Raw genomic sequence first — 27,841 nt, forward strand, 5'->3', positions numbered from 1 at the left:
CCCACCCCTCCACCCCCCCACATCACCCCCCACCCCACATCCCCCCACCCCTCCACCCCCCCACTTACCCCCACCCCTCCCACATCCCCCCACCCCCCTCCACCCCACATCCCCCCACCCCCTCCACCCCCCCCCACCCCCTCCACCACCCCCCACCCTCCCCTCCTCTTTGGTAGTACATGTTGTTTATGCCATTTATTGTGAAAATTCTGTCACAGTTCCTATGATTGCTTTTTCATTGCTTTCATGGCTTTATTTTGGTGATTTCGCAAAGTGTATTGGTTTAGCCATGTTTGTTTGTTGTAGTACAGAGTTAGACTGATGGCCTTAATTTAAGCTGTCTTGTGGTTGTTGTTGTTGTTGTTTGACTTGCATCCCACTGGGATTTTTGCACACAGCGTTGGTGTGCGGTGTTTTTTCTGCAATATTTTGCTGTCTTTTCTTGGATTTTCTGTTTGCACTTAGTCACATATTCACTTTAAGATGTTTTTTTTGTTCATGTTTTTGTTTTTTGTTTGTTGCGGTTGCACCCGATTCAAGAGCTGAATGGCTCACAGGGCTATACCTAATAAATGAACTTGAACTTGAACTCTTCTCCCCACCCCCTCTCACCCTCCTCCCCCCACCCCTCCTGAACCCCCCCCCCCCTCCTGCCCCCACCCCTCCTCCACGCAAAGTGTATTGGTTGGCCATGTTTGTTTGGTGTAGTACAGAGTTAGGCTGATGGCCTTCATCTAAGTTGTCTTGTGGTTGTTGTTGTTGTTGTTTGACTTGCATCCCACTGGGATTTTTGCACACAGCGTTGGTGTGCGGTGCTTTTTCTGCAATATTTCGCCGTCTTTTCTTGGATTTTCTGTTTGCACTCAGTCACTTAGTCACTTTAAGATGTTTTCTTTTTGGTTGTTGCGGTTGCACCCGATTCAAGAGCCGAATGGCTCACAGGGAAATACCTAATACATGAACTTGAACTTGAACGCACCTCTCCTCCTCCCCCCACCCCGCCCCCTCTCACCCTCCTCCCCCCCACCCCTCCCCCTCCTCCTCCCCCCACCCCTCCTCCTCCCCCCACCCCTCCTCCTCCCCCCACCCCTCCTCCTCCCCCCACCCCTCCCTTCCTCCTCCCCCCACCCCTCCCCCTCCTCCCCCCACCCCTCCTCCTCCCCCCACCCCTCCTCCTCCCCCCACCCCTCCTCCTCCCCCACCCCTCCTCCTCCCCCCCACCCCCTCCTCCTACCCCCACCCCTCCCCCTCCTCCCCCCACCCCTCCTCCTCCCCCCACCCCTCCCCCCTCCTCCCCCCGCCCCTCCTCCTCCCCCCACCCCTCCCCCTCCTCCCCCCGCCCCCCTCCTGCCCCACCCCCCTCCCCCCCACGTGACGCCGCTATAAACCCCGCCCCTCGGCCTGCGAGGCCGAACGGGAAGCAACAACAACAGCAGCAGCAAGCAGCAGTCGTCAGCAGTAGTAGTCAGCAGCAGCAACAGCAGCAACAGCAGCAACAACAACAACAACAGCAGCAGTAGCAGCAGCAGCAAGCAGCAGTCGTCAGCAGTAGTAGTCAGCAGCAAGCAGCAGCAGCAGCAAGCAGCAGTCGTCAGCAGCAAGCAGCAGCAGCAGCAACAGCAGCAGCAACAGCAGCAGCAGCAACAGCAGCAGCAACAGCAGCAGCAACAGCAGCAGCAGCAACAGCAGCAGCAGCAACAGCAGCAGCAGGCGGCGGCTTCTTCCCCACTTGTCAAGGTCCGGGTTCGGACCCCGTAGCCCGCGTTCACATGCACGTGCATTGCAGAGCGATGGCGGTGGTGATGGTGGCGGTGGTGGGTGATGGTGGTGGTGCTTCAATATGATGGTGATGGTGGTATTTCAGTATGATGGTGATGGTGGTTTATGGTGGTGGTGTTGTTTCAGTATGATGGTGGTGGTGGTGTTTCAGTATGATGGTGATGGTGGGTGATGGTGATGTGGGTGATGGTGGTGTTTCAGTATGATGATGGTGATGATGTTTCAGTATGATGGTGGGTGATAGTGGTGTTTCAGTATGATGGTGATGGTGTTCCAGTATGATGGTGATGGCGGTGGTGTTTTAGTATGATGGTGGTGCTGATGGTGGTGCTGATTGTGATGATGGTGGTGTTTCAGTGTGATGGTGTTTCAGTATGATGGTGATGGTGTTCCAGTATGATGGTGATGGCGGTGGTGTTTTAGTATGATGGTGGTGCTGATTGTGATGGTGATGGTGTTTCAGTATGATGGTGATGGTGTTCCAGTATGATGGTGATGGCGGTGGTGTTTTAGTATGATGGTGGTGCTGATGGTGGTGCTGATTGTGATGATGGTGGTGTTTCAGTGTGATGGTGTTTCAGTATGATGGTGATGGTGTTCCAGTATGATGGTGATGGCGGTGGTGTTTTAGTATGATGGTGGTGCTGATTGTGATGGTGATGGTGTTTCAGTATGATGGTGATGGTGTTCCAGTATGATGGTGATGGCGGTGGTGTTTTAGTATGATGGTGGTGCTGATTGTGATGATGGTGGTGTTTCAGTATGATGGTGATGGTGTTCCAGTATGATGGTGATGGCGGTGGTGTTTTAGTATGATGGTGATGGTGTTTCAGTATGATGGTGATGGTGTTTTAGTATGATGGTGATGGTGTTTCAGTATGATGGTGATGGTGTTTTAGTATGATGGTGATGGTGTTTCAGTATGATGGTGATGGTGTTCCAGTATGATGGTGATGGCGGTGGTGTTTTAGTATGATGGTGGTGCTGATTGTGATGGCGGTGGTGTTTCAGTATGATGGCGGTGGTGTTTTAGTATGATGGTGGTGTTTCAGTATGATGGTGCTGATGGTGGGGATGATGGTGGTGATGATGATGATGGTGGTGTTTCAGTGATGGTGATGTAGATGGTGTTTCAGTATGATGGTTGATGGTGGTGTTGTTGTTTCAGTATGATGGTGGTGTTTCAGTATGATGGTGGTGTAGATGGTGTTTCAGTATGATGGTTGATGGTGGTGGTGTTGTTTCAGTATGATGGTGGTGTTGATGGTGGTGGGCCATGTTAAACGCACGTGGTAATGCCACTGTATATACAGTGGCAGAGTGCGCCAGTTAAATATGGATTTATTTATTATCTTACTGCGCTGTTTGGTAAACTCTTAATTTGTTCGATGCCCCCATTGGTTTAAGGTTGTTTTTAATGTACTGTAATGTCAACTTACTTTTTAACTCTTCTTGCAATGTACGTCGTGTCGTTTCGGTCAGATTTTATTTTTTTCTGTAAGATACTTCCCATTTATTTAGTAAACTTTGAGAGGGACGTAAAGACGGATTTTTTTTTTCTATAAATCAATTTTCGCTTGTGGGATGATCGCAGGTGGACATGGGCCCTGATGTCGCGGGCTGTGTTCCGCGGATTGGTTTGATAACACAGGTCAACAACAAAAAACACATTTTTCTGGCCTGGACTTTTGCAGCTGTTCTAGACTAACTTCATGGTGCCGATTCCAAATCTGATCTCAGATTTGCTCCATCACATCTCATTTTTATGCTATCGGCATACCCCATTTTCATTGATTTTACCCGAAATTAACTCTGTCACTTATGATCGCAAGTTGTTGCGAGTCAGTGACTGTTTTAGTGTTAAAATATGGTGCTGTATTTTTAGGATGGTGTGTTTATAAAATCATTTTATGTAGATATCCACATTTATTTAATATTTTTCTTCTTTTTATTGAAAATGCAATATTTGAAATCTCAAAAAGCTGATGTGATAGACAAAAACTGATGCCAGATTTGGAATCAGCGCCCCAAAATTACCTTAAAACCGTTGGAATACCTTATGCCAGAAAAAGTGTAATCACGGGGTTCGTGGTCGGGATCCGCCAGGCAGCCCTGAATAATCCCGTGGGCGCACCACGGTGACTATGAGATGTTAACTACCTCGCCTGGTCTACAGGAGGTCGTGGGTTCGATCCCGACCCTGACGATGCCTGCTGGTATATATGGAGTTTGCGTCTCTCATCATCATCATCAGGGTGGCTATGAGATGTTAACTACCTCGCCTGGTATACAGGAGGTCGTGGGTTCGATCTCGACCTTGATGATGCCTGCTGGTATATATGGAGTTTGCGTCTCTCATCATCATCATCAGCAGGGTGGCTATGAGATGTTAACTACCTCGCCTGGGTCTACAGGAGGTCGTGGGTTCGCCGACCCTGACGATACCTGCTGTATATTTGGAGTTTGCGTCTCTCTCTAATCATCATCACGGTGGCTAGGAGATGTTAACTACCTCGCCTGGTATAGAGGAGGTTGTGGGTTGGATACCGACCCTGACGATGCCTGCTGGTATATTTTGAGTTTGCGTCTCTCTCTCATCATCACGGTGGCTAGGAGATGTTAACTATCTCGCCTGGTATACAGGAGGTCGTGGGTTCGATCCCGACCCTGACGATATCTGCTGCTGTATATTTGGAGTTTGCGTGTCTAAATAAAGTTTGTCTGCTGCTATAAATGTCAACGCTGTAAGCCACCAAGTTGAGCTATCACTTGTGGTGTGCCAGGTTGCTTCTGGAAAATGCCTAGATCCAGCTCTGTGTGGGGTCTTACCTGGTGAAATAAAACAAATTGTGTAAAAATTAAATATAAAAAAATACTTTAAAAAAAACACGCTTTTAATGAGATGTACTGTCCGAGCTGCCCCTTCCCCCATCGCCCCTCCCCTCCTTCCACATCCCCCGCCCCTGGGCGTGGCTTGCCGTGACGTCAGGGACCACGTGGTGATTTACAGGCAACGCGAGTTGAGCGTGGACAATTAGAGCCGTTAAAAAGATTGTTTAAAAACATTTTTTTAATTGTTATGATAGAATATAGTATTGTCATCAATATGACATAACTATACCAAGTTTGTAGTCGATACGACGTTGGGAAGACGGTTGAATTTGAGTTGCAAGATTTGAGGATACGACAACAGACAGTGAGTTAAAAGCGTGTAAAATGTTAAAAATATATATTTTGGCTTTTTTATGTTAGAATATAGTCATGTCATCAGTATGACATAAGTATACCAAGTTTGCAGTCGATGGCACATTGGGAAAGGGGTACAAATTGAGCTACAAGATTTTTTAAGGATACGACAACAGACGTATTGAGTTAAATAAAAGCGTGTAATAAAAAAATAGTATTGACTATTTGAAATATCACTCGCCCTCTCGCTCCGCAGTGGAGGTTACATATTGAACATCGCCGTGGTGGGCGGGCATCGTCGTCTTAAATTTGCCAAATATCGGAAAGGATAAATACTCCCAAATTACCGGGGTAAAACTGTGGCAGGCCCCCTCCTGATATAAATCCTTGAGCTGGTTTGAGGCTTCCCTGGGTAGACCAGTTGTAATCGAGCGTGGGTCGTCACCACCCGTTGCTAAAAACATCATCAGCCATTCTCTATCCGCTGCTGGATGACCCGTGTCCATCTCGCGACCGTGTGATGTCTGTGTGCGCGTGTTGGATTTCTTTCGCACCAGCGGGGAAGGACCGCAAATTTACAACGCCCAAAAGTGGTGCGAAAGAATCCTGTATTTTTTTTTTTAGAAGTGTAGACGCTGTTCGATAACGGTGGCTTCCTAATATCGGAGGAAGAGCGTTCCAGACGGCCGCAGAAGCGCGCCTGAATGCGTGCGATGCGGTTACCGTCTTAGTTCGATGGCAAGTCAAAGTTGTCGTCTATAGTAGTGTGGCATCTCGTCGTGTGTAGTGCAGAGAGCGTCTGAAAGCGTGCCACGCAGTGACCGGCTTGTTCGATGACCTCCCGCTACTGCGGGAATGACCAGAGCTCGCCTGACCGATGTATCACATTGGTGAACCATGAGAATCTCTCTCGGTCTGTCTCTCACTCCCCACCTGCATCTCCAACCTTGTGATGTTTGTTTCACGAGCCAATTCTATTCATAAAATGTCGCTTGCCAGCCGTCGATGAATTTTTGGTGCCAGTTATGTGCAGTGTTGGCGCGTGTTTTATCCGCTTCTGCCGGATTAAATCGCTTACATTTGCTTTTTCTTTAAACCTTTAATTGCATCTTACCCGGGGGGGGTTTATCTGTAATCGCGAGACAACTTCACCCCTTTTTAGTCTCCAGCCTACGAGGCACACTTTGTTTTCCCCAAACGGGTACATTTTAACGCAAAAGTAGTGGATGCGTCTTTATGAATCCTGGTCAGGTGTGCGCATTTGTGTGTTTGGCCACGTGTGTGCAACTTTTTATTGACCACCGGGTGCATGTTTGGGGTGGATATTACCATGCAAAGCATTGTACATTTTGTGGGGTTTACTCTGCAACACCACTTACTGCTGAACTATTCACGAAGTCGCGTGTTTTGTTTGCTTGACAACCCTCATTAATTGGTGGTGGCGGCGGGTTTAACGACCCATTTTTTTATGTTTACGAAATCCTCACCAGAAAACACCTATGTATGGTGTGTATATTTACAGATAGTCCCCGAGTTAAGATGGTGCGACTTACGATATTTCGATCTTACGATGGCGATACGACAACATTGTAAAATATTTTTAATTTCGCGCGGCAGGCAAACGCAGCAGCGTAAGATTTTATTATATTGTCACCACGATACGTTCAATGAATGTTACAAGTTTTTTTTTTATAGCCGATGGGATTGTTTCCTGAAAAAACTTTCTATTAAATTGCAGTTCATATAGTTAGGCTCAGAATTTACCTTGCTTTTACTTTACATTTTACTGTGCAATACAGTATTGTAATTAATAAATACATACGGTATATAGTTTATACAGTACGCTACTGTAAATTGCTCTGTTTTGCTAAATTATCACCATTCTTTAAGACTCCTGGGCAGGCGAGGCCATCTTCGACTTGCGATATTTTCGACTTGCGATGATGGGGTCGTCGTAACGCATCTCCATCGCAAGTTGAGGACTACCTGGATTGCATTAACCCGTGTATTTGTGTGTGTGTGTGTCGCAGGCTGGTGGCGGTGGTTGTCGTGGTTTCCTTATTGCGCTATAAACCGGGTGTCTGCCGCAGGCCGCGTCCGAGGTGAGTGCTATCGGAGCTTCCTCTCCACATAGACCCACGCAGCCATTCTCTATCCACTGCTGCATAGAGGCTTTGCAGCCCCGTATTGTCTTCCTCGTAGGGGCTCGCTAACATCGCTGTACCCAGGTGAGCATTCCGTTGGATGGCTACACAGGGGATCTTTGTCTCTGTGTTTGATCTTAGCCGAAATATACATTTTTGAACTGGTGAAAAAAGTTCTTACTTCGCTAATAGAATTGGTATTGGCCTGCCAGCTCATCGGTAGTGCGATGCAGCTCGCAATGGAGAGCTCACACATTCAAATCCGGGATGGGGGGAGGGTGGGGAGGTTGACCCGGCCCATCATCTCTCCCTCCCTGGGGGTCGATAAAATTAGCACCACTCTGCGGGGGAAGTCAAGTGATTTTTGTATCATGGGTAGACTTGCCCCCGCCATACGAATGTGGAATGTCCACCGCTCGTTGCACGGGGCGGTAAAGCGGGAGATGAGCACCATGGGGTCTGTCCTCTCTCGCGTGAAGGTGCATTTCGTTCCTATGATTGTACCCAGGTCTCCCGTAGCGGACGTTCGTCTGTGTGTGTGTGGGGAGCGGTGGTGTCGTGGTGAGCGCTACACTGCTCTATAAACCCGGCGACCCGAGTTCGATTCTCGCTCACGGCCAACACCGCCAGTGACGGTTATCTGAACCGGTCCTGGGCCTCACCTAGGTCGACTCGGCCTCAAATGAGTATCTGGTGTGGTGTGTGAACATGGCCACTGGGGAGACAAAGGCGGTCGGGCGTGGTGCTGGCCACCCACCCCTCGTGTACCGTTCCGGCCTTCATAGGTGCTCGCTAACAGCACTTGCCCCGGCAGTCTGTCAAGGCTACACGGGGGATCTTTGTCTTTGTGTGTTTGTTCCTGGTGAGTGGCTGCCGCCCGCTGTTTTCATGCGGCAAGACGGAATGAGTGAATTGCAGTGGTGCCTCGGTCTACGTCGTTAGTTTGTTCCAGAAGGTCAGAGGACTTGTACCGAAAATGACGTAGACACCAAACGAATTTTTCCCATAAGACATAAAGTGAAAGGAAATAATCCGTTCTAGAGTGTAATAAATGATATTTTATATGGCATATTATACATTAATGGGGTTGTATAAAATAATTTAGATACTACTTATTACTAAAATGCATACATAAATTAAAATTCAACATCACTTTAGCTTGTTGAGAGGAGTTGAATTAATTCACAAAAAATTCACGTTAAAATGACAAACAAACACGTGAAAATTCACGGCGTTATAGCAGCAAGGGTTGTGCACTGCACGAGATCTACAGGCAGACTGAGGAGCGGCGCTTTGTTTCAGTCGTGAACGGGGGGGGGGGGGGGTCTACGCGGTGACTCATCCCGACCAGAGGTCGCAACCGGGTACCCGATACCCGTACCCTACCCGATACCCAGCTTCCCGTACCCGGCCGGGTACGGGTACCCGTTTGCGACCCTGGTGCGGCCGGGTACGGGTACGGGTAGACCGTGAGTCACTGGTGAGTCACCGTTTGTCACTCATTTCCCAACGTCTTGTCTCTTCTCACAATTCAAGTTCCTAGAATCAACCCACCCTCGCCTGCAACATGGCTTCATCCCAGAGGTCGCAATCGGCTACCCGTACCCGGGTACGGGTGCGGGTACCCGTTTGAGACCCTAGTGCGGCCGGGTATGGGTAAGGAATCAAAACCCGTTTGCGACCTCTGATCCCGACCCATACAAGTTCTAGCAAGACGTCGTATCCTAAGAAATGTTTTTCTCGTCAAAACACGACGTGTACCAAATTCGACGTATACCAAAGCGGTCGTGTACCGAGGTACCGCTGTACTTGAATGTTCATTTGGCGTGTTGGGAGTTGGGGTTTCACACCCTTCTTGGAACAGCTTGTGCAGCATTGTGGAGTTCGTGTTCAGTCCTTGTACTTCTGCATAGGGAGCGGGGGGGGGGGGATTAGTGGGCTGTCACTTTGCTGGAGTCCCAATTGCTTTGGGATTTGAGTTGCCGATTGGTGTGCCGTCTCGCACGCCCTTGCATTGTGGCAAACGCCGCAATGTTTGGACATGAAATGAAACGAGAACCCACTTTAGGTGAACCCCAAAGCTATGAGCGAACGGGGGATTTGTCCTAAAGTGTAGATCTCCTGCAGCTGACGTGATGCATTGTTCATGTTTGGATTGAACGATTTATGTATTTTCAGTCCTGAAAAAAAAAATTCTGTCCTGAGAAAAAAAATTCAGTCTTGAAATAAATTTTTTTTTTTCAGTCTTCAAATAATAAGAAAGAAATCGCAAGTCATTCGGACTTCCTGGCTTGTTACCGCCTTCCTCGGTCGCGTCCTGGTGATGCTTGGATGCAGTTTCGCAGCAAATTGTCTGAGCTCAACGTGGCTGTGAGAATTGATGCCATTTGTGCTCCGGACCGGGTGCGGTTTTGTTTGACCACGACCCCTGCAGCCGCTAGAGGTCGCGACGTCCACTGACCGGTGACCCCCCCCCCACTCCCCTCGTATCGTGACCATGTAGAGGTTTGCCCCGGAGGGGAATCGCAAAGGCTTCGTATTTACACGGCGTATAAATACAACCGCATCTCAAGACGCCACACACAAACACGGGGCGCGTTTGATTTAGTTACGAGGTCGGTGGTAAGACCCTGTCAGGCTGTGGCTCTGTGCGATTCTACGGGTCTCTGTGAGCTCATTGGCCTCTGCACGAGTCCATGGGTCTGTGGCAAGTCCATGGGTGTTCGTGTGCGACCCACTTTGGGTAGAGTTTGCATTTTTTTTGAGACGGCTTTCGGATGTGCTTCTGCGGCCGTCTGGAACGTTCTTCCTTCCAATATTAGGAGGCCACTGGAGCTAAGGACTGTTAAAAAGTCTTAATTGAAAACTCCAGTTCTTTAGAACTGCTTTTTGTTTATCTTCTCCCGCACCTCCGGTTTCGCACGGTTGGTTACGTACGGTGCGACAGAAGCTCTACATACACAAGTACAAAAGCGGTCGCCTCGCAAGCCGCTGTACGGAAACAGTCGGTGCGCTCGGGAAGAAGAAAAGGGGAAGGCCTTGAGCCTGGGCTTGTTCAATTGGGGAGAGCCGGTGGAGGGATACAAGCGTTGGGGTGACGTGGGCTCTGCAGCGATTGTCGTGGTGAGCGCACCGCTACGAAGCTGGCGACCCGAGTTCGATTCCCGCTCGCGGCCAACACCAGGTGACCAGATTGTCTGAACCGGTCTTGGGCCTCCCCTAGGTCGGCTCTGCCTCAAATGAGTATCTGGCGCGGTGTGTAAAAGCATCGCCACTGCGGGGGGACAAAGGCGGCCGGGTGTGGTGCTGGCCACCCACCCAGCCCCTCGTGTGCCGTGCCGGCCTTCATAGGCACTGCTTGTGAGTAGCACTTGCCCCAATAGTGTAATGCTTTCAGGGGGATCCTTTGTCTTTGCTTAGGTTGACTAAGTGAAGAGATGCCGCTTTGCTTTGATTCATAATAAAGGTGTTTTGGGTTAGATCGCGTTATTTATCAAATGTGTCGTAACCCTCCACCACCCGACACGGCCAATCGGACAAAAAAGTGTCACGTTGACAAAAGACAAAATAGTTCACTACTTTAGCCCACGGGGTGTTGAAGCGTGAATCCACAACATTTACAGTTTTTGAGTACGACGTGTCGCTGGTAATTCCGTCCATCATCGGGCAATTTGCCAGAATGTAATGACCAGCGAAACGTCGTAATCAAAAACTGTAAATGTTGTGGTTTCACTCAACACCCCGTGGGCTAAAGTAGTGAACTATTTTGTCTTTTGTCAACGTGACACTTTTTTGCCGATTGGCCGTGTCGGGTGGTGGAGGGTTACGACACATTTATAAATAACGCGATCTAACCCAACAACTTTGTTATGAATAATATTGGTCGCGAAAGCCTGCTACGTGTTCAACTCGCTTTGCTTTGCTCTGTAAGGAATGACCAGGAACCATTCTGCTTGTCTTTGGAACGAGGGCTGTGCATCACCGCGTTTGGCAGAATTGGGTATCCTAGATCCACGACTGCTCCCATTTGAGAGTCAACTTGCTTTGCCTTTTTTCGATCCGCGTCTTGTTTTGTGGGTGAAACCACGTGGCGTTGTTGTTGTTGTTGATCCGGCTGTTACGGATTGACTTATGCAGCTCGCGAAGGATGCTAGGTTTAGTGATGTGTGTTGTGTGTGTGTGTGTGTTGCTATTGTAAACTTTTAATGACATTTGTTGGGAAAACTGTTACGTTGTTTATATAGCATTGTTTAGTAAGTTTTAGAGGGGCTTGGTTTGGCCCGATGTTTTGATTTGGTACAGATTTATACTTAAAATTGTGATCTGTATTGTATTAGGATTGTTCTTGGGATCAAACATCGAAATGGAATGTTTTGCACTTTTTGTACGCAGCATGGACGGGCTGTGTTTTCTGTAGGATTTGATTGTTTACGCACGCGATGTTCACATTTGTGTACAATGAACTTTCGGCGCATCTTGTCATTTTATTGTTTGTTGCGTTTGAACCCAAATCAAGAGCCGAATGTCTCGCAGGGTAAATCCTAATAAATGAAAACTGAAACTTAATTTCCCGCGCTGGGGCGGTCTCACCCAACCGTGTACCCTGGGTCATTGCGGTGTTGCCCGTTACGTTTTCTTAACGCAGCTGTTAACCACCCCATTGTTTTTACATATCAGCGGGGACCAACCTTGGTCGCCTGTACGTCGATCGATCGACCGGCGGAACCCTGAGCGTCGTAGTCCGTGATTTTAAACTTGCACCGGCGCTGTCAACCTTGGCGGGATGTTTTACGATCTGCCTGCCCACTCTTGGAAACCGCGCCGCTGATGTTGAAGAGGAAATAAAGTCGCGGGGAGAATGTCGCTCGCGGGAGGCGATGGTGTGCGATAGTAAGCCGGGAACTGTTTCCAATTTTTTTATTGCTTTATGATGAATGCGGCTCCAATGTGTAATTTGAAATTAATAATAGCGCCCGATGGCCAAGCATGCACCCTGGCTTTTATCGGTGTGCAATGCGAGGTATCTCACCAGCCGTTACCTACAGCACACGAGAAGGATGTTATTAATATGATATCCCAATAGCCTCGGAGCTACAGAAACTAACGACAACATCTAAACCCCCGACTCCGCACGCCCCCCTCCTGCCTCCCTCCTCCTTGGCTCTTGCCCTATATAATCGCTTGCCGCGTACAGCGCTCTCTGCCCACTACAGTAAACAATGTTGCTGCGGTTGTTCCACCTGATGACGGAAGCTTGTGTTGCCTCCGAAACGTCGTGATTTAGTTTTGTTATTTTCACCTCTGTGACTTTAGCGAAGGACCCAGAGAGTCGCTGAGCAATGAGAGGTTTGTTTGGTGCGTGGGGAGAAGCGACCATGCACCCCTCCTCGACTCGGTGGCGACCTTTGACATTTGAAAAGCGTATTGAACCTAATCCTGCCAGAGTGCCGGCCTGATAACAAATCATAATCCAGAACAAGCACACGTCCCCTTCGCGAGGGCTGCTCCGTGTTTACTCCAAACTAATTTTAAGAAAAAGTCATCGCCGCGTCGTGCCACGTTTTTATTTATTTATGCCAGTCTCGCCAAAAGTCCATCGTCCCAGCCCAAGTCCGTTCAATGTCAATAACTTGTGTGCGTGCGTTCTCTCCTCCACGTGGCGAGTGCTGGTGCAGCGCTTGGCGCGCTGCGCAAATAATCTAAGTTGTCTTGTGGTTGTTGGTGTCTGACTTGCATCCCACTGGGATATTGCACACAGGGTTGGTGTACGGTGATTTTTCTGCAACATTTTGCCGTCTTTTCTTGGATTTTCTGTTTGCACTCAGTCACTTTAAGATGTTTTCTTGTTCATGTTTTTTGTTTGCTGCGGTTGCACCCGATTCAAGAGCCGAATGGCTCACAGGGCTCTATACCTAATAAATTAAACTTTAAACTTTAAAAATAACCCGGTGACCCCCGAGTTCCATTCCCGCTCGCTCCCACTACCCCGCTAACGATGATCTGAATTGGTCCTGAGCCGACTCTGCCTCCAATGAGTGCCCGGTGAGGCGTGTGGTGAACGTCGCCACCGGGGAGACAAAGGCGGCCGGGACGCGGTGCCGACCCCCACCACCTCGCAGGTGCTGCTTGCTAGCAGCACTTGCCCCGGCAGTCCATGGAGGCTACACGGGGGTGTGATTCCGAGCCTCTCCGCACCGCCTCCACGCACTTGTTCATTACCCCGCGTAATTGCGAGGTTCGCCGAGGTTTCCGCGGTCTTGTTTGTTGCCCGCTACTAAAGATGCCCTCCGTTGACCTGGCTCGTGTGTGGCGTGGGTACGTGCGGGACTGCATGCTGCTCGTGGCGTGCTATAAATAGTGCACGCTGGCGTGTGCACGTATTGTCCACACGCGCGCACACGCACACGCACACTGGCACACGTGTAGCTTTAACGGGCAGTCGGCAAGTGCTGTTAGCGAGCACCTAGTTTAAGGTCGGCACGGCAGGGCGTGGTTTAGCCGCTTCCATGCCCACATCAAAGATAAAGACAAACATCCCCCGTGTAGCCTTAACAGGCTGCAGGGGCAAGTGCTGTTAGCGAGCAGCACCTAATGAAGGCCGGCACAGCACACGAGGGGGTGGGTGGCCAGCACCACGCCCGACCGCCTTTGTCTCCCAGTGGCGATGTTTACACACCGCACCGGGTACTCATTTGAGGCTGAGTCGACCTACGCGAGGCCCGTGACCAGTTCAGATAATCGTCACTGGTGGTGTTGGCCGTGAGCGGGAATCGAACTCGTGTCGCCGGGTTCGTAGCGTAGCGCTAACCGCTGCACCACCGCTCCCCACGCCCCCACATAAGCCCATGCACGCGCACACTCGCTCTCTCAAACGCGCGCAAAAATACTTGCGTGCGTACAATGCGCGTGTGCGTGCGTGCGTTTGTGTGCGCTGCGCTATGAACCCGGCGACCTGAGTCGGATTCCCACCCAAAAGTTGGTGACCAATGTCTGGACCGGTCTTGGACCTCGGCTCTGTTGACGGAGCCTCAAACGAGTGTGCGGTGCGTAAGCATCGCCGCTGGGTACTCTACAAAGGCGGTCGGGCGTGGTGCTGGCCACCCACCCCCTCGGTGTGCCTTTGCCGGCCTTCGTAGGTGCTCGCTAACAGCCCTTGCCCCAACAGTCTGCAGGCTCTACTGGGGGTCTTTGCCTGCGCCTGTGTGAATGTCTGCGTCTTTGCCCGTGTGCAGGTTCGGAGTTTGCAACGAACAGTGGTGACAACGCTTGCCCTGACGGCCTGTTGCGGCTGTATGGGGAGGGCGCGGGAGGGTGTGTATCTTTGTCTCGTGTGTGTGTGTGTGACAGGTCTGCGCGAGCCCCGGTCTGACCTTGCTGTTGTGGAATCGCGTTCAAGTGGCGTTGTCTCCACCATTGCCCCACTGCGACCATTGCAGCCGCCCCCTACCCCTCGCGGTAGCAGCAACAACAACAATAACAGCGGCTGCCTTATTTAGCGTGCAGGTGCGACGGGGACGGCCAACTCGGCGTGGGGTGAACTCGGGGCGGGCGGGCGAGCGAGCGGGGCGGGCGATCTGCTGTTGCGCAAGGGCGCCGCTGCGCCTCTGCCGCGTCTAATGTGAAGCGTGTGGCCCAGTGTTGCGTGCTTTTGTTATTTCTCCCCCCCCTCCCCCCAATTGGCTCCTGCGGCGTGAACTCGCGTGGCCTTTGACCGTGGATAACGTGCGATGTCGTCCGATTCTCGCAAGCCGAGCAGCTTGTAAGAATAATAACAACCCGGCGCGTAGCGGTTCGCCATGACGAGTAGTCGTAGGTTTTGTCGCCCGAAATAATTCGTTTGAAATGTTTTTATTGTTTTCCCCCCTTTTTGTTGTTGTTTGGGCCACGTAAAATTATCCGGTCCAAATTTGTGTCCGTTGAGGTGAGACCCCCCCCCCCTGCCACGTGGTGTGACCGACCGGCGCTTAATGACGCGCCGTTAGTATTGTCGTTTTCGCCTAAATTGGAAACTCTTGGGTTGGTGAGAAAATCATTTCCATTTTACAAACGGAGGTAGATGTCTCGTGTGTGTGTGTGTCGCACGATTGTGGACGGTGCTAATTCAAATATAGATGGCGACCTTTTGCGTGTGTGCGCTGGCATGTGTGTGCGCGGTGGCATGTGTGTGCGGTGGCATGTGTGTGCGCGTGCGTGCCCCACTTGGCTGGTTTAGAGGAGCTCGCAGATCCGTGAGAGATCTGGACACGGTCCCATCATCGGCGAGCTCCTCCGGCAAGCAAAGTTGCATTTTTAGCTGCGTTGCTCATGCAGCTAAAAATGATGCGGTTCACAAGGATGTGGAGCCGAGTGGCCTTGCGGATGACCGGTACCAGCGGTGTCAAGATCGGCCTCTGGAGGAGGCTCGTGAAGGACTCTACAGGGCAGTTGGGGGCAGTCGCCTTCCAACAGCAACTGAGGGCGGAGGAGCGACGCTCGCAACAACGAGCGGAGCGCCGCGTGTCTGTAACACCGTTCGGTGTGACGCGCCGGTCTTGGTAGACGCTCGCTGACCGCACTCTAGCCCCAGGAGTCGTGTGTGTGCAGCGTTGTGGAGCTGTGTGCGGCTTTACGGGCGGAGTTGTCATCCCGTGAAGAGCCCATGTGCATCCATGGCTTGCTTGTTACAGTTGGCGTTGGCCGGGTGCATGGGCCAGCAACGCGTGGTGGGCGAATGGGGCGGGGGGCGGTGGTTGCGAGTGGCTGCGTCAAAATGTGGGTCAAGGGTGAGCTCCAGTGTGGGTTGTGAGCTCTGTGGGTGGTTGTGTGGAGTCTCGGTGTGTGGCTTTGGTCTTTGGTGGGTGTGTGAGGAGGCGGCTGTGTGGTTGGTGGTGAGGGGTGGGTTTTTATTTTATTTAATACTCCTTGTTTACCCACGGAAGCCTCATTCAGAGTCTCACGGCTCTTGTCAGGAGGGTCCTGCCAAGTTTTGGCAGTGGTGGGGTGATGCTGCTGCTGCTGCTGTGTGATTCCCAACGGAATAAATGTCGTGCGGTATTAACCAGGGCAGCCGCCGAGTTAAACATTTTTTTTTCCTCTGTGGTAAAGCCCCACTGAGATGTAGCTCCTCTGATTTTTCAGAAGCAACCTGGCCACAAAAGATGGCTCAGCAGTTTCGTTATCACGTGGCAATGTACAGCAGCCAAATGCTCTAAACGCGTGATGTTGATTTTCTAAATGTGGAGAGGGGGAAAAAACTGGAAATCTACGGGGAGAGAGCGAGAGACGCAAGCTCCAAATATGCAGCAGCAGGCATCGTCTGGAGTGGGGATGGAGCCCACAACCTCCTGCATACCAGGCGAGGTAGTTAACATCTCCTAGCCACTGTGATGATGACAGAGACGCAAATTCCAAATCTACAGCAGTAGCAGCAGGCATCGTCGGGGTCGGAATTGAACCCACGACCTCCTGTAGACCAGGCGGGGGAATGTGAACTGCTGCAACAAGCTGCAAATGCCGCCACCACCTGCGTCGTTCCCTGCGGGTGACACGTTTGAGTGGTTTACGGGAGGGGGGGAGATGTTGGGTGGCGTTTGCGAACGAGGTGGGTTGTGGCTGCGGGCCGCGGGGTGTGTTTTGCAGACGAGGTGGGTGGGGGGGTGGTGGGTGGGTTCTATGATTATGGAGTCGTGTGTGGATTGGTCTATTAGTGGGGGTGTTTTTGTATGGAGGTTGTACCTGTTGCGGCGTGTGTGTGTGTGTAAACATCACCACGCGGACGTACGTACGTTGGGGCTGGCCAAACCCAGCCCCGTCTTGTGCCGTTCCGGCCTCCCATCATAGGTGCTCGCTAACAGCACTTGCCCCCAAACGTCGGTGAAGGCTATACGGGGGGAGGGATCTTTGCCTTTCTATGGGTAAGCGAGGTGGGGTATTGGGTTGGAGGGTGAATGAAATGGGTGGGTGGGTGGGTTATGGGGTGCCGTGGGAGAGTGAGGTGGGTGGATGGGTGGGTTAGTGGGTGGGTGGTGGTGAGTGGGTTATGTGGTGGTGGGTGGTGGTGAGTGAGTGGATGGTGGTGAGTGAGTGGGTTATTGGGTGGTGGTGAGTGGGGGGTGGGAGTGAGTGAGTGCGTTATTGGGTGGGTGGTGGTGGTGAGTGGGTTATTGGGTGGGAGGGAGGGTGGGTGGGTGGGAGTGAGTGAGTGGGTTTTTGGGTGGTGGTGAGTGGGGGGTGGGAGTGAGTGAGTGCGTTATTGGGTGGGTGGTGAGTGGGTTATTGGGTGGGTGGGTGGTGGTGGTGGGTGGGTTATTGGGTGGGTGGGTGGTGGTGGTGGGTGGGTTATTGGGTGGGAGGGAGAGTGGGTGGGTGGGAGTGAGTGAGTGGGTTATTGGGTGGGAGGGTGGATGCTTGGCCTGGGTGTGCTCGAGGTGGGAGGATGGGTGTGCGGTGTCGGTATGTGGTCGATGATATTTGCTGGCTGTGCTTCTGCGCAGCGGATTTTGTTTCTTGCGGAGCTCGTGCCGTGCGTGCCGCTCTCTGCCTGTGCGTCCGTGTGGTCGGCGTCCGGCCTGTGCCCGTTCGTCATTCCTCTCCGTGTGTGCGCGTGGACCCTGAGTGCGTGGTCCGTTCACGAATACCTGCGTGTGTGTTTGTGTTTGTGTGTGTGTGTCTGTACAGGAGGTTGTAGGAGGCGTGTGTGTGTGTGTGTGTGCGTGTGGCTATGTCTGCCCATCAGCCACCCATGGTGGGCAGGAAGGGCCACGGGGGAGGAGGAGGAGGAGGAGGAACGGCGACGACGTCTGCGCCGCTGGCGATGTCCTCGACGCCGCCGCTCGCCCCCCCGGTGCTGCCCGGCAAGGGCGCCGGGAGCGGCGGCCACGGCCGGCGCGAAGCGCGGTACAAGATCGGCCACTACAGCCTCGGCGACACGCTCGGGGTCGGCACGTTCGGCAAGGTCAAGGGTAGGTCTCTCTCGCGCGCACGTTCAAGTACACGCACACGGGCACACGTGCAAAGACAAAGATCCCCGTGTAGCCTTGGCAGACTGTTGGGGCAAGTGCCGTTAGCGAGTAGCTCCTTTATGAAGGCCGGCACGGCACACGAGGGGGTGAGTGGCGAGCACCGCACCCGGCCGCCTTTGTCTCCCCAGTGGCGAAGTTTACACAACCGCACCAGGTACTAATTTGGGGCCGAGTCGACCTAGGGGAGGCCCAGTGCTGTTTCACATTTCAGCAATATTACATACACGTGGATGCACGCCAAGTGCAATACACGCTGGCAATAATCGACGCCTGCTAGCAGCACTTGCCCCAGCGGTCTGCTAAAGGCTACATGGGGGGGGGAGGGGAGGGATCTTAGTCTTGATTACCGTGTGCTTGTGTGTGTGCGTGCGTGCGTGGACACGCGAACGTGTCCGTCTATACGCTGCTGTGTGTGCGTGCGTGCGTGGACACGCGAACGTGTCCGTCTATACGCTGCTGTGTGTGCGTGCGTGCGTGGACACGCGAACGTGTCCGTCTATACGCTGCTGTGTGTGTGTGCGTGCGTGGACACGCGAACGTGTCCGTCTATACGCTGCTGTGTGTGCGTGCGTGCGTGGACACGCGAACGTGTCCGTCTATACGCTGCTGTGTGTGCTTGTGTGTGTGCGTGGACACGCGAACGTGTCCGTCTATACGCTGCTGTGTGTGCGTGCGTGCGTGGACACGCGAACGTGTCCGTCTATACGCTGCTGTGTGTGCTTGTGTGTGTGCGTGGACACGCGAACGTGTCCGTCTATACGCTGCTGTGTGAGCGCGTGTCTTTGTACACGAGTGATGGGGGGGGGGGGGAATGTCGCGCGTGTCCGGTTTTTAATTTTGAAAGCGCGATATTAAACCCGCGTGGGGTGGGAGTGGTGGCACGGCGGTCGGAGCGCCTCCGCTGTGAAGTCGGCGACCCCTCTGTTCGAACCCTGTGACCCCCCCCCCCCCCCAGCTCGCCATAGCAAGGTGGAATTTCCTCCACTGCCTCCCAGGGCTGTTGTACACTTTAGACAACATTTTTTTCCACCGCTTGCATCTTCAGTGTTGTCACCCGGAGCCCAGGCGTAGGGTCTTGCTTCCCCGTCCCCCCCACCTTCTTCCAACCTTTGACTCCTCTGGGGGTGGAGACCCTTTTGTATGGCAGTGTCCTTCCCGGCCCAGGCTGCTGCGGGATCAGCTGGGCTGTCGGCATCCCCGTTCCCCTCCTGCCGAGTGAGGATCGGCGTTTTTAAGTTCCAACGCCGTAGATCCGACCGTGGGTCCATCCCCGAACTCCACCATCGTTCCGTTTGCCGGACGAGAAACGTCGCGCTCACGTCGCGCTCGTCCATTGCACAGGCCGACGTGCTCGCCGCAAATGATCCGCGATGCCTCGCCGCCGCCACTCTCTCGTCGTGGAGGTGTGAACCATCGTCGCGCCATCTCCGGTCAGCCTCGCGGCAGCGGCAGCGGCAGTAGCAGCAGCAGCGGTAGCAGCGGCAGCAGCAGTAGCAGCGGCTTTTGGCTGCCAAGCGCTTTCATACGCGCTCCTGCGGCCGTCTGGAACGCTCTTCCAATCCGATTATTAGGAAGCCACTCGAGCGATGCGCTTAGACATCACCGTCGAGATTGACAGACTCGTTTCTTCAGGACTGCGTTTCGTGTTTTCCGTTTGTTCCTTCCCTGCACACCTCTGATTTTGGCAACGTACGGTGCGAACGAAGTTTTAAACGTACACATGCCGTAGTCCAGTCCGCTTCTTTGAGTTCCCGTTCACGTAAGCATTGAGCCCATTGGTGCTCGTACCCTGCAGAGCCAGGGTGGAAATTCCACGTTCCTGTGGCGGGGTGCCGGGGTGCTCCGCTCCGGTATTCTCCGTGGGACACCGAGCATTGTCGACTTGGCCACAGAGAGAGTGCCTCTTTTGGTTTTTCAAGTCGATTTTTTGTGTCACCAGCTGTGGGACTCTTGAGAGACCAGGGCAGGAGTCTCCATTGGCAACTTTGTTGTCACGGAAATGGGGGTGGGCGGGGGGGGGGAAGCAACGTGTATTAAAACGGAGGAAGTAGAAACATCGGCGCAAAAGAAACTCTGTCGCTTGAGAAACGTGTCAACACAAACCCGCGTGTGTTTTTTATTTAAATAAAACATTCTTGGGCAGATCGTTAGACCCATCGCAGCACAAGTGCAACATTAAGTTACAGAAACGGATATGCGGGTTGGGCTTGGGGGGGGTGTGGGGGGGGTTGTGTTCCAGGAATGTGTGAACAGAACAATAAATGCCTGTTGGTCATCTCGGGTGACTCTGAGTAAATAAACAACAGATTTTATTTCTTTGTTAATCGTCAAATGCAAGCGATTACTTGTTTTACCCGCTCCGGGAGGGATGATGGGCCGTGTCCACCCCCCCCCCCCATGCCCCCAAACCAGGATTTGACCCCGTGACCCCATGACCTCGTGACCCCGTGATTGCGAGCGGCTCTCTGCTCCCCGCCGAGGCTCCCGACCTCTTGCCGTGACCTCTTGCCGTGACCTCTCGCCGTGACCTCTCGCCGTGACCTCTCGCCGTGACCTCTCGCCGTGACCTCTCGCCGTGACCTCTCGCCGTGACCTCTCGCCGTGACCTCTCGCCGTGACCTCTCGCCGTGACCTCTCGCCGTGACCTCTCGCCGTGACCTCTCGCCGTGACCTCTCTCGCCGTTTCTTTACAAAAAATATTTCTCTAAAAAATCTTCCCGCTGATGGCCCCACCCCCTCCCCGTCCGGCACCGGAGTGGCTCTGCTGTCCGTGGGCCCGAGGCTCACTCGGGCCCCTAACGAGTCGCGCTCGGCCTGCCGGCCACGTGCACAAACGTCGTCCTGCCTCCGTGTGCGCTCGTTGTTTTTGCGCGGTCTGTGCGTGCGCTCCGTGAAACCTGAACCGGTTTCTGGGCGCCTCCCCCCTAGGTAGACTCGGCCTCAACGAGTCGTGCTTTAGCGCGGTGTATAGAAACCAATATCGTCCATAATAGAGGTTGTTTTGGGTTGGATCGCGTATAAATAAATATATCTAAATGTGTCGTTGAAACCCGCCACCTCCTGACAAGGCCAACTAGTAAGCCTGTGTTGGCCCACACGGGGGATCATTCTGTCAGGTGGTGAATATGACGATTTCACACACCGCGCCAGGTACTCGCCATTTTAAAGGCCGAGTCGACCTAGGGGAGGCTCTGTCCAGTCTCCGTTTGAGATCCTTCACGCCTGTCATGGCCATGGCTGGGTAATCGAGCGTGGCTGTGCTGGGTCCGTCGCGCGGCGTGTGCTAACCACGACACCACCGCCGCCCACCGCTGTTGGTCTGTGTCGAGCGCACGTTGGCGTGTCGGCGACTCTGTTGAAACCAAAACTTGAAAAGCAAACGGGAAGTGACGGAAGAGAAGGGGGGGTCCGCTGGCTGGAGGAGGAGCGCCGTGCGGGGTTGAATTGCTGGGCCTGGGGTGGGCCTGCAGACGCGTGGTGTGGTGTGGTGTACTCGTACGATGTTAGGGGTGCGGGCGGAGTGTCTAATTCTGGTTGGGGATGAGTCTGTTTGTTCGGGCCAGTGTTGGAGACTAGTCAGGTGGTTCGTGTGCTGGGGGGGGGGGCGGTTGACTAGACGGTCGTTCCTCGATGGCACACGATGTCACACGATGTCACTCGATGTCTTGCTCCAAGTGGGCATCGTGGCTAGGCCTGCATCCTGCTTGGATCACGTGGGTAGGGGGCTTGGATATCAGTTATTTCCCCCCCCCCCCCCGGCTATCAGTTTTCCCCCTTTTCCGAGAATCGCCACCACCGCCCTGGAACTGCCGGTTCTCTCCGCCGGTCGTGAACCCGAGCGACCCTGATCGGAGCAAAGTGCATCTCGCTCACACGGCCAGGAACGACTGCCCCCCCCCCCCGCCGTGTGTGTGTGTACGTGTGTGTACGTGTGTGTGTGTGTACGTGTGTGCGTGCGTGTGTGTGTGTGCACGGCCGTGCGGTAGTGTCGCGCTTAGAACGCTGCCCAACCCGGCGACCCCGAATTCGATATTCTGCTCGCGAGGTGTCTGAACCGGTCCTGGGGTTCCCTAGATCTACTCGCCCTTAAAATGTTGTGGCATGTTAGAACAACAACAACAACAAGAATAAATCCACACTTGGAGGATCCAATGGCGGCCGGGCGCGGTGCCGATCACCCCCCCCCCCCCGCGCCTCCGTAGATGTGCCGGCGTTTATCGGAGCTGCTCTCTAACAGCACTCGCCCCCGTGGGTACGGCCAAGACTCCGCGCTTGGGGGTGTTGCGGGGGGGGGGGGGGGGGTCTTGGCTACGCACGGAGAAACCTGCTCCTCGTGCCGTTGACGTTTGTGTGTCCGTGCGGTGGTTGTTTTGTGTCTCTGCTTGTGTACCCAACGCGCTTTGTCAGGAGAGCCCTTTGCCAAGTCTTCACCGTCGGAGGCGATGATTGCTGCGTTTTATTTGTTTTTGTTGCGATTAGTACAATTTCGCTAATGCTCCAGCGGGGTGTGATTTGGACCGCAGCCCCGAGACCTGCCCCCCCCCCCCCCCCCCCCCCCCCCCCCCCCCCCCCCCCACCCCCCGGTGTAGGTGCATCACGAGCGTTCGTTTTTGTCTCTTGTAAAGTTTTCGTGGCTGTCCGCACGCGCATTCTGCGCATCGTGTAATATGTGACGCTTGTGACATTTGGGCGACTGCAACCGGACACCCATCGCCATCGCCATCGCCACCCCACCCCCCCAGCGCCGGCCCCACGGGTGATGGTGTAGCGGCAGAAGGCGCATCTGTCCGTCCGTGTGTCGCTCGCTCGCTTGCGTGCGTGCGTACGAGATCCTTTGTGCCTCCGTTGCCTCCTCGATCCCGTGTCCACTTGTCTCCGCGTGTTTTCGTCCTCCATTCTTGTGGGTCCATCCCATCGGTGTGCATGTCCATCCGTCTGTCCCGTCGCTCCGTCTCCCCGTCCCACCGCACGTCACACGATCCCCCGTTGGGTCCGCTTGGTCGGCCCCGTGCGTGGGCTGTTTCTGTAAAAGAGAGCTCCTATATAGCTCCGTTAGGACCTTACCTGGTAAATAAAAAAAAATTAACCCGTAAAAACCAAGTTTTTCACTATAAATCCTTTATATGCGTGGCGGCTAGAGTCCTCTCGTCCTCTGGCTTGAGATGGCTGCCACCTATGGGTCAGATGATTGCCTGCCACCATTAAGCAATTGGTAATTAAATATCATTTATTTTTTTCCTAAAGTGTAAAATTTTTGAAAAAAAATTTCACGAAAATTAATTGTCACGCACAACGAGTCTGTGTGCAAAATGTCAGCTCGATTGGATCACGGGAAGTGGGTTAAAAAACGACCGAAAGATTTGCACGGTCGTAAGCGCGCAAGCAAGTGAACTTAATATAAAGGATTTAAAAATAGTGGCCTGGCCTCCGCTTGGTTGGCCCCGCGTGGCTCGCATCGATCTGCGATGCATGGGGGGGGGGGGAATTGGGGGTTCTGCAAACCACGTGCTTTTTACTAATAGTCCAATGGCCTTGGGTTTACTTTATCCAGTGGCTGTTATTTATTTGTGCCGGGTGCACGTGTGCTTGCACGCGGGGTCTTCGTTCCCGCTCTCCTGCGAGTCCGTGCGTGTGCGGCCGTGGTGCTGGCTCCCCACCCCCCTCCCGTGTGCCGTGCCGGCCTCCGTCGGCGCCTCCTGGGGAGCGGTGCTCCCTCCTCACAGCGGCACTTGTCCCGCCAGCGGTGGCGTGCAGAGTTGGGCGCATCGCGATAGAAAACCCGGCGATCCGGACGTCCGCTGGCAAATCCCGGAACCGATCCTGGGCCTCTCCTCGTAAGCTTGACTTTGGCCTTTGAAATTTTTTTAATAAACGAACCGAGCACCTGGTGCGGTGCGTAGAAACATCGGCACCGGGGAGGCGAAGGGGGCCGTGGTCTTGACCGCACCACCCTCGTGTTGCGCCTGCGTGTCCGTGTGCGGATTCTAAATGGTGCTTGTGAGTGTTGGCTCGCTCCTCCTCGCTCCGGTGGGGCGGGGGGGGGGGGGTTGACTGCCTGTCCATCCTTCTCTGGGTCGATTTTTAAACGAGTACCACCTTGCAGGGAACTGAACGGTGATCGTCCTGTGGTTATGGGTATACCCTGCCCCGTCCATAGGAATGTGGAATTTCCACCACGGGGCAGTGAATGGGAGAAAGAGCAGCGATTCCCCCGATTGGCTCGTTCAGGAGCACGACATCTCTTCTTTGACTCTTGCCTCTACTTTGGCTGCCCCAGTGGTCCATGAGCCAACGCGGGGGGGGGTGGCGATCTGTGTGTGCGTGCGCGTGGCGGCTGTGCTTTCTGTTGACCTCCGTTGCGTCGCACGACGTCCGAGCCGCCAGGAGCCGGCGAAACCAACGGGAGCGATCGCGGTGCACGCGCGGTGCCCACTCACGTCGCCACGTCGTCATCGTCCGTCCACACCGCCATCATCGCTGCCACCAAAGACAAACATCCCCACCCTTCCCATGCAGCCACACTCCGACTGTTGTGAAATTGAAGTGCGGTTAGCGAGCGGCCAGCACGGCACTGCTGCCCCTGTTTGCAATGAACCCCACGGGGTCAGAGGTTGATGCCCAGGCCACGGCTGACTATAAGTGGCGGGGTGATTTTATTGGAATGGGTTCTGCCCCCCCCCACCCGCTGCACACTTTATCGTGAGGTCTCGTTAAACAACAAAGGGGGAGGGGCTCATCCAGCAGTTGATTGTAAAAAAAAAAAAAAATTGTACTTGGGATGGTAGGATTGGGAGCGACCGATGAATTACTGGATGCTACCGTTGACGCGGACAGAGAGGGATGCACTCGCAGATCTACACGGGGACTGTGCAGATCCTCGCACGGATGAACGCACGCATACATGGGCGGGCGGGCGGATGTGCGTGCGGACGGCCGGATTGGTGAGGCGAGCGTAGCAGCCGACAGGTGGGCGTGCGTGTGGCGTTGGGCGGGCGTGCGACCGAGGGACACGGTGAACATCTGTGGGCGGCGTGGTGCATGTGGCGGTGGTCGAGGGACACGGCGAGCATCTGTGGGCGTCTGTGCGTGGTGCGTGTGGCAGTGGGCGAGCACGAGCAGACCGGGTGCAAGGTCGCCGTGAAGATCCTCAACCGGCAGAAGATCCGCAACCTGGACGTGGTGAGCAAAATCAAGCGCGAGATCCAGCACCTCAAGTTCTTCCGCCATCCGCACATCATCAAACTGTGAGTGCACGCACGCTCGTGTACACAAGCACGCTCGTGTACACAAGCACGCTCGTGTACACAAGCACGCTCGTGTACACAAGCACGCTCGTGTACACACGCACGCTCGTGTACACAAGCACGCTCGTGTACACAAGCACGCTCGTGTACACAAGCACGCTCGTGTACACACGCACGCTCGTGTACACAAGCACGCTCGTGTACACAAGCACGCTCGTGTACACACGCACGCTCGTGTACACAAGCACGCTCGTGTACACAAGCACGCTCGTGTACACAAGCACGCTCGTGTACACAAGCACGCTCGTGTACACACGCACGCTCGTGTACACAAGCACGCTCGTGTACACAAGCACGCTCGTGTACACAAGCACGCTCGTGTACACACGCACGCTCGTGTACACACGCACGCTCGTGTACACAAGCACGCTCGTGTACACAAGCACGCTCGTGTACACAAGCACGCGTGCGGTGCGGAGAAAGTTCAACAATCATCATTCGGGAGTACACACGCACGCACTCGCTTGCACAAGCACATCATCAAACGGGGCACGCACGCACACGCACTCGCTTGCACAAGCACATCATCAAACGGGGCACGCACACACACGCACTCGCTTGCACAAGCACATCATCAAACGGGGCACGCACACACACACGCGCACACACGCGCACGCGCTCAATGCAGTCGGCGTGTGTTGCGTGCGCAGGTACCAGGTGATCAGCACCCCCAGCGACTTCTTCATGGTCATGGAGTTTGTGCCGGGAGGGGAGCTCTTTGAGTACATCTGCAGGAACGGGCGCGTGAGTCCATCACCCTCCCCGTGCTCGCCGCTGGGGACCATGCTGGCTTCCTCTCCCGTGCTGGACTCGCTGTCTGGAGCGTCGTGCTGTGCGGGAGATCTCGGCTGTCAGTGTGTGTGTGTGTGTGCGTGCGTGTGTGTGTGTGTGCGTGCGTGCGTGTGTGTGTGTGTGTGCGTGTGTGTGTATGTGTGCGTGTGTGTGCGCACGTAAACGGAGGGAGTGGCGGCGCTGTGGTTAGCGGGGACTGCGCTACGAACCCGGCGAGCGGAGCTCGATTCCCGCTCGTGGCCAACATTGGTGATGGATTCATGAACCGAACCTTGGCCTCCCTTTTTAAAGTGACTGCCTTAAATATACAGTCATCCCTCGGTATATGACCGTTTTGGAATACGTCGAATGTCTTAGGATACGACGTCTTGCTTTGGGATACGACGCACTTGCTAGGACTTGTACGGGTCGGGATGAGTCGCCGCGTATGCCCCGTTCACGACTGAAACAAAGTGCCGCTCCTCAGTCTGCCTGCACAGTAGTCTTAATGGAAGGGGACTCTCCTTCCAAAAAATAGCACCTCTTCCTCTTCCACTTCCTCTCCAATTTATTTTAATTTATTTTTGCATTTAATTGTATTTATTTATGCATTTTAGTAATAAGTAGTGTCTACATTATTTGATACATTGATGTATAATAGTCCATGTGAAATATCATTTCTTATACTCTGGAACGGATTATTTACTTTCCCTTTATTTGGTATGGGAAAAATTAGTTTGGTGTACGTCATTTTCGGTACAAGTCCTACCTTCTGGAACGAATTAACGACGTAGACCGTTGTACCACTGTGTGTATTTACGGAGCCAAGCGTGCTAATCGGAGGTGTGTCAAAGCAATATAACAATCGGCACCGGGGGACATGGGAGGCGACTGGCCGGGCATGGTGCTGGCCACCCCAAACCCTCGTGCGCCGTGCCAGCCCATCCAGAGCTGCTGCTACTGCTGCTGCTGCTACTGTTGCTGCTACTGCTGCTGCTACGATGAGCCAACAGCACTTGCCCCAGCAGTCCGTTACCCGATTTTATTTTTTCAAGCGCAACCTTGCCAAGCCCCACACCCTTTGCCCTGCTGCTCCCAGTAGCCGGAACATTGCTGCCAGACAGAAGCTCCCTAACTCGCTCTGCTGTCCGGATATGGAACTGCCTCCCCAATTGACACCATTGCCGGCGCCCATCATCACCGATTCTGGTCTTTCGGGCCTTAGAAATCCGAGCAAAACGCCTGGGACAATCGCCTAACTTCACGCCTTTTATAGTGAACCGGTGATTCTGCCCGATTTTTATTTTTTAGATGTTACTAATGTCTGGATATATGGCCGTTCACAATTGCACTGAATAATCATGATAAACGGCTAATACGGTGGTATAGCCTTTTGGTAAAAGCACAAAAAATCGGCACCTTTGAGATTGTGGTGTGGTGCTGGCCATCCATTGCTGCTGCTGCTGCTGCTGCTACTGGCTAACGGCACTTGCCCCAGCAGTCTCTTAAGGCTATAAGTGTGTGTGTGTGTGTGGGGAGCCGTTGGCACGCTGCGCTACGAACCCGGTGACCCGAGGTTCGATTCCCGCTCACGGCCAACACCACAGTGACGATTACCTCAACCGGTCCTGGGCCTCCTCCCCTAGGTCGTTTCTGC

At 53.6% G+C, this 27,841-nt stretch overlaps 2 protein-coding genes across 5 annotated transcripts in view; both read left to right on the top strand.

The window, feature by feature from the left end:
* Positions 1-15,669, top strand: part of LOC144947961 (UMP-CMP kinase-like) — a 20,099-nt gene extending 4,430 nt beyond the window's left edge. The window contains exons 3-5 of the mRNA XM_078877398.1: positions 7,056-7,067; positions 14,342-14,420; positions 15,648-15,669. Coding sequence (XP_078733524.1) covers positions 7,056-7,067; positions 14,342-14,420; positions 15,648-15,669 — 113 coding nt within the window. The remainder of the gene's footprint in view (positions 1-7,055; positions 7,068-14,341; positions 14,421-15,647) is intronic.
* LOC144951054 (5'-AMP-activated protein kinase catalytic subunit alpha-2-like) overlaps positions 1,591-27,841 on the top strand; it is a 37,997-nt gene continuing 11,746 nt past the window's right edge. The window contains exons 1-5 of one of the 4 annotated variants that reach the window (XM_078881270.1): positions 1,722-1,737; positions 6,996-7,067; positions 17,766-18,049; positions 25,212-25,353; positions 26,064-26,157. In XM_078881270.1, coding sequence (XP_078737396.1) covers positions 17,809-18,049; positions 25,212-25,353; positions 26,064-26,157 — 477 coding nt within the window. In that variant the 5' untranslated portion in view covers positions 1,722-1,737; positions 6,996-7,067; positions 17,766-17,808. Of the gene's footprint in view, positions 1,738-6,995; positions 7,068-17,765; positions 18,050-25,211; positions 25,354-26,063; positions 26,158-27,841 lie in introns of those variants that run through there. The other 3 variants (XM_078881271.1, XM_078881266.1, XM_078881267.1) reach the window with 3 other exon arrangements.

The sequence above is a fragment of the Lampetra fluviatilis genome, chromosome 3 (assembly GCF_964198595.1).
Source record: "Lampetra fluviatilis chromosome 3, kcLamFluv1.1, whole genome shotgun sequence".
Classification (NCBI taxonomy): domain Eukaryota; kingdom Metazoa; phylum Chordata; class Hyperoartia; order Petromyzontiformes; family Petromyzontidae; genus Lampetra; species Lampetra fluviatilis.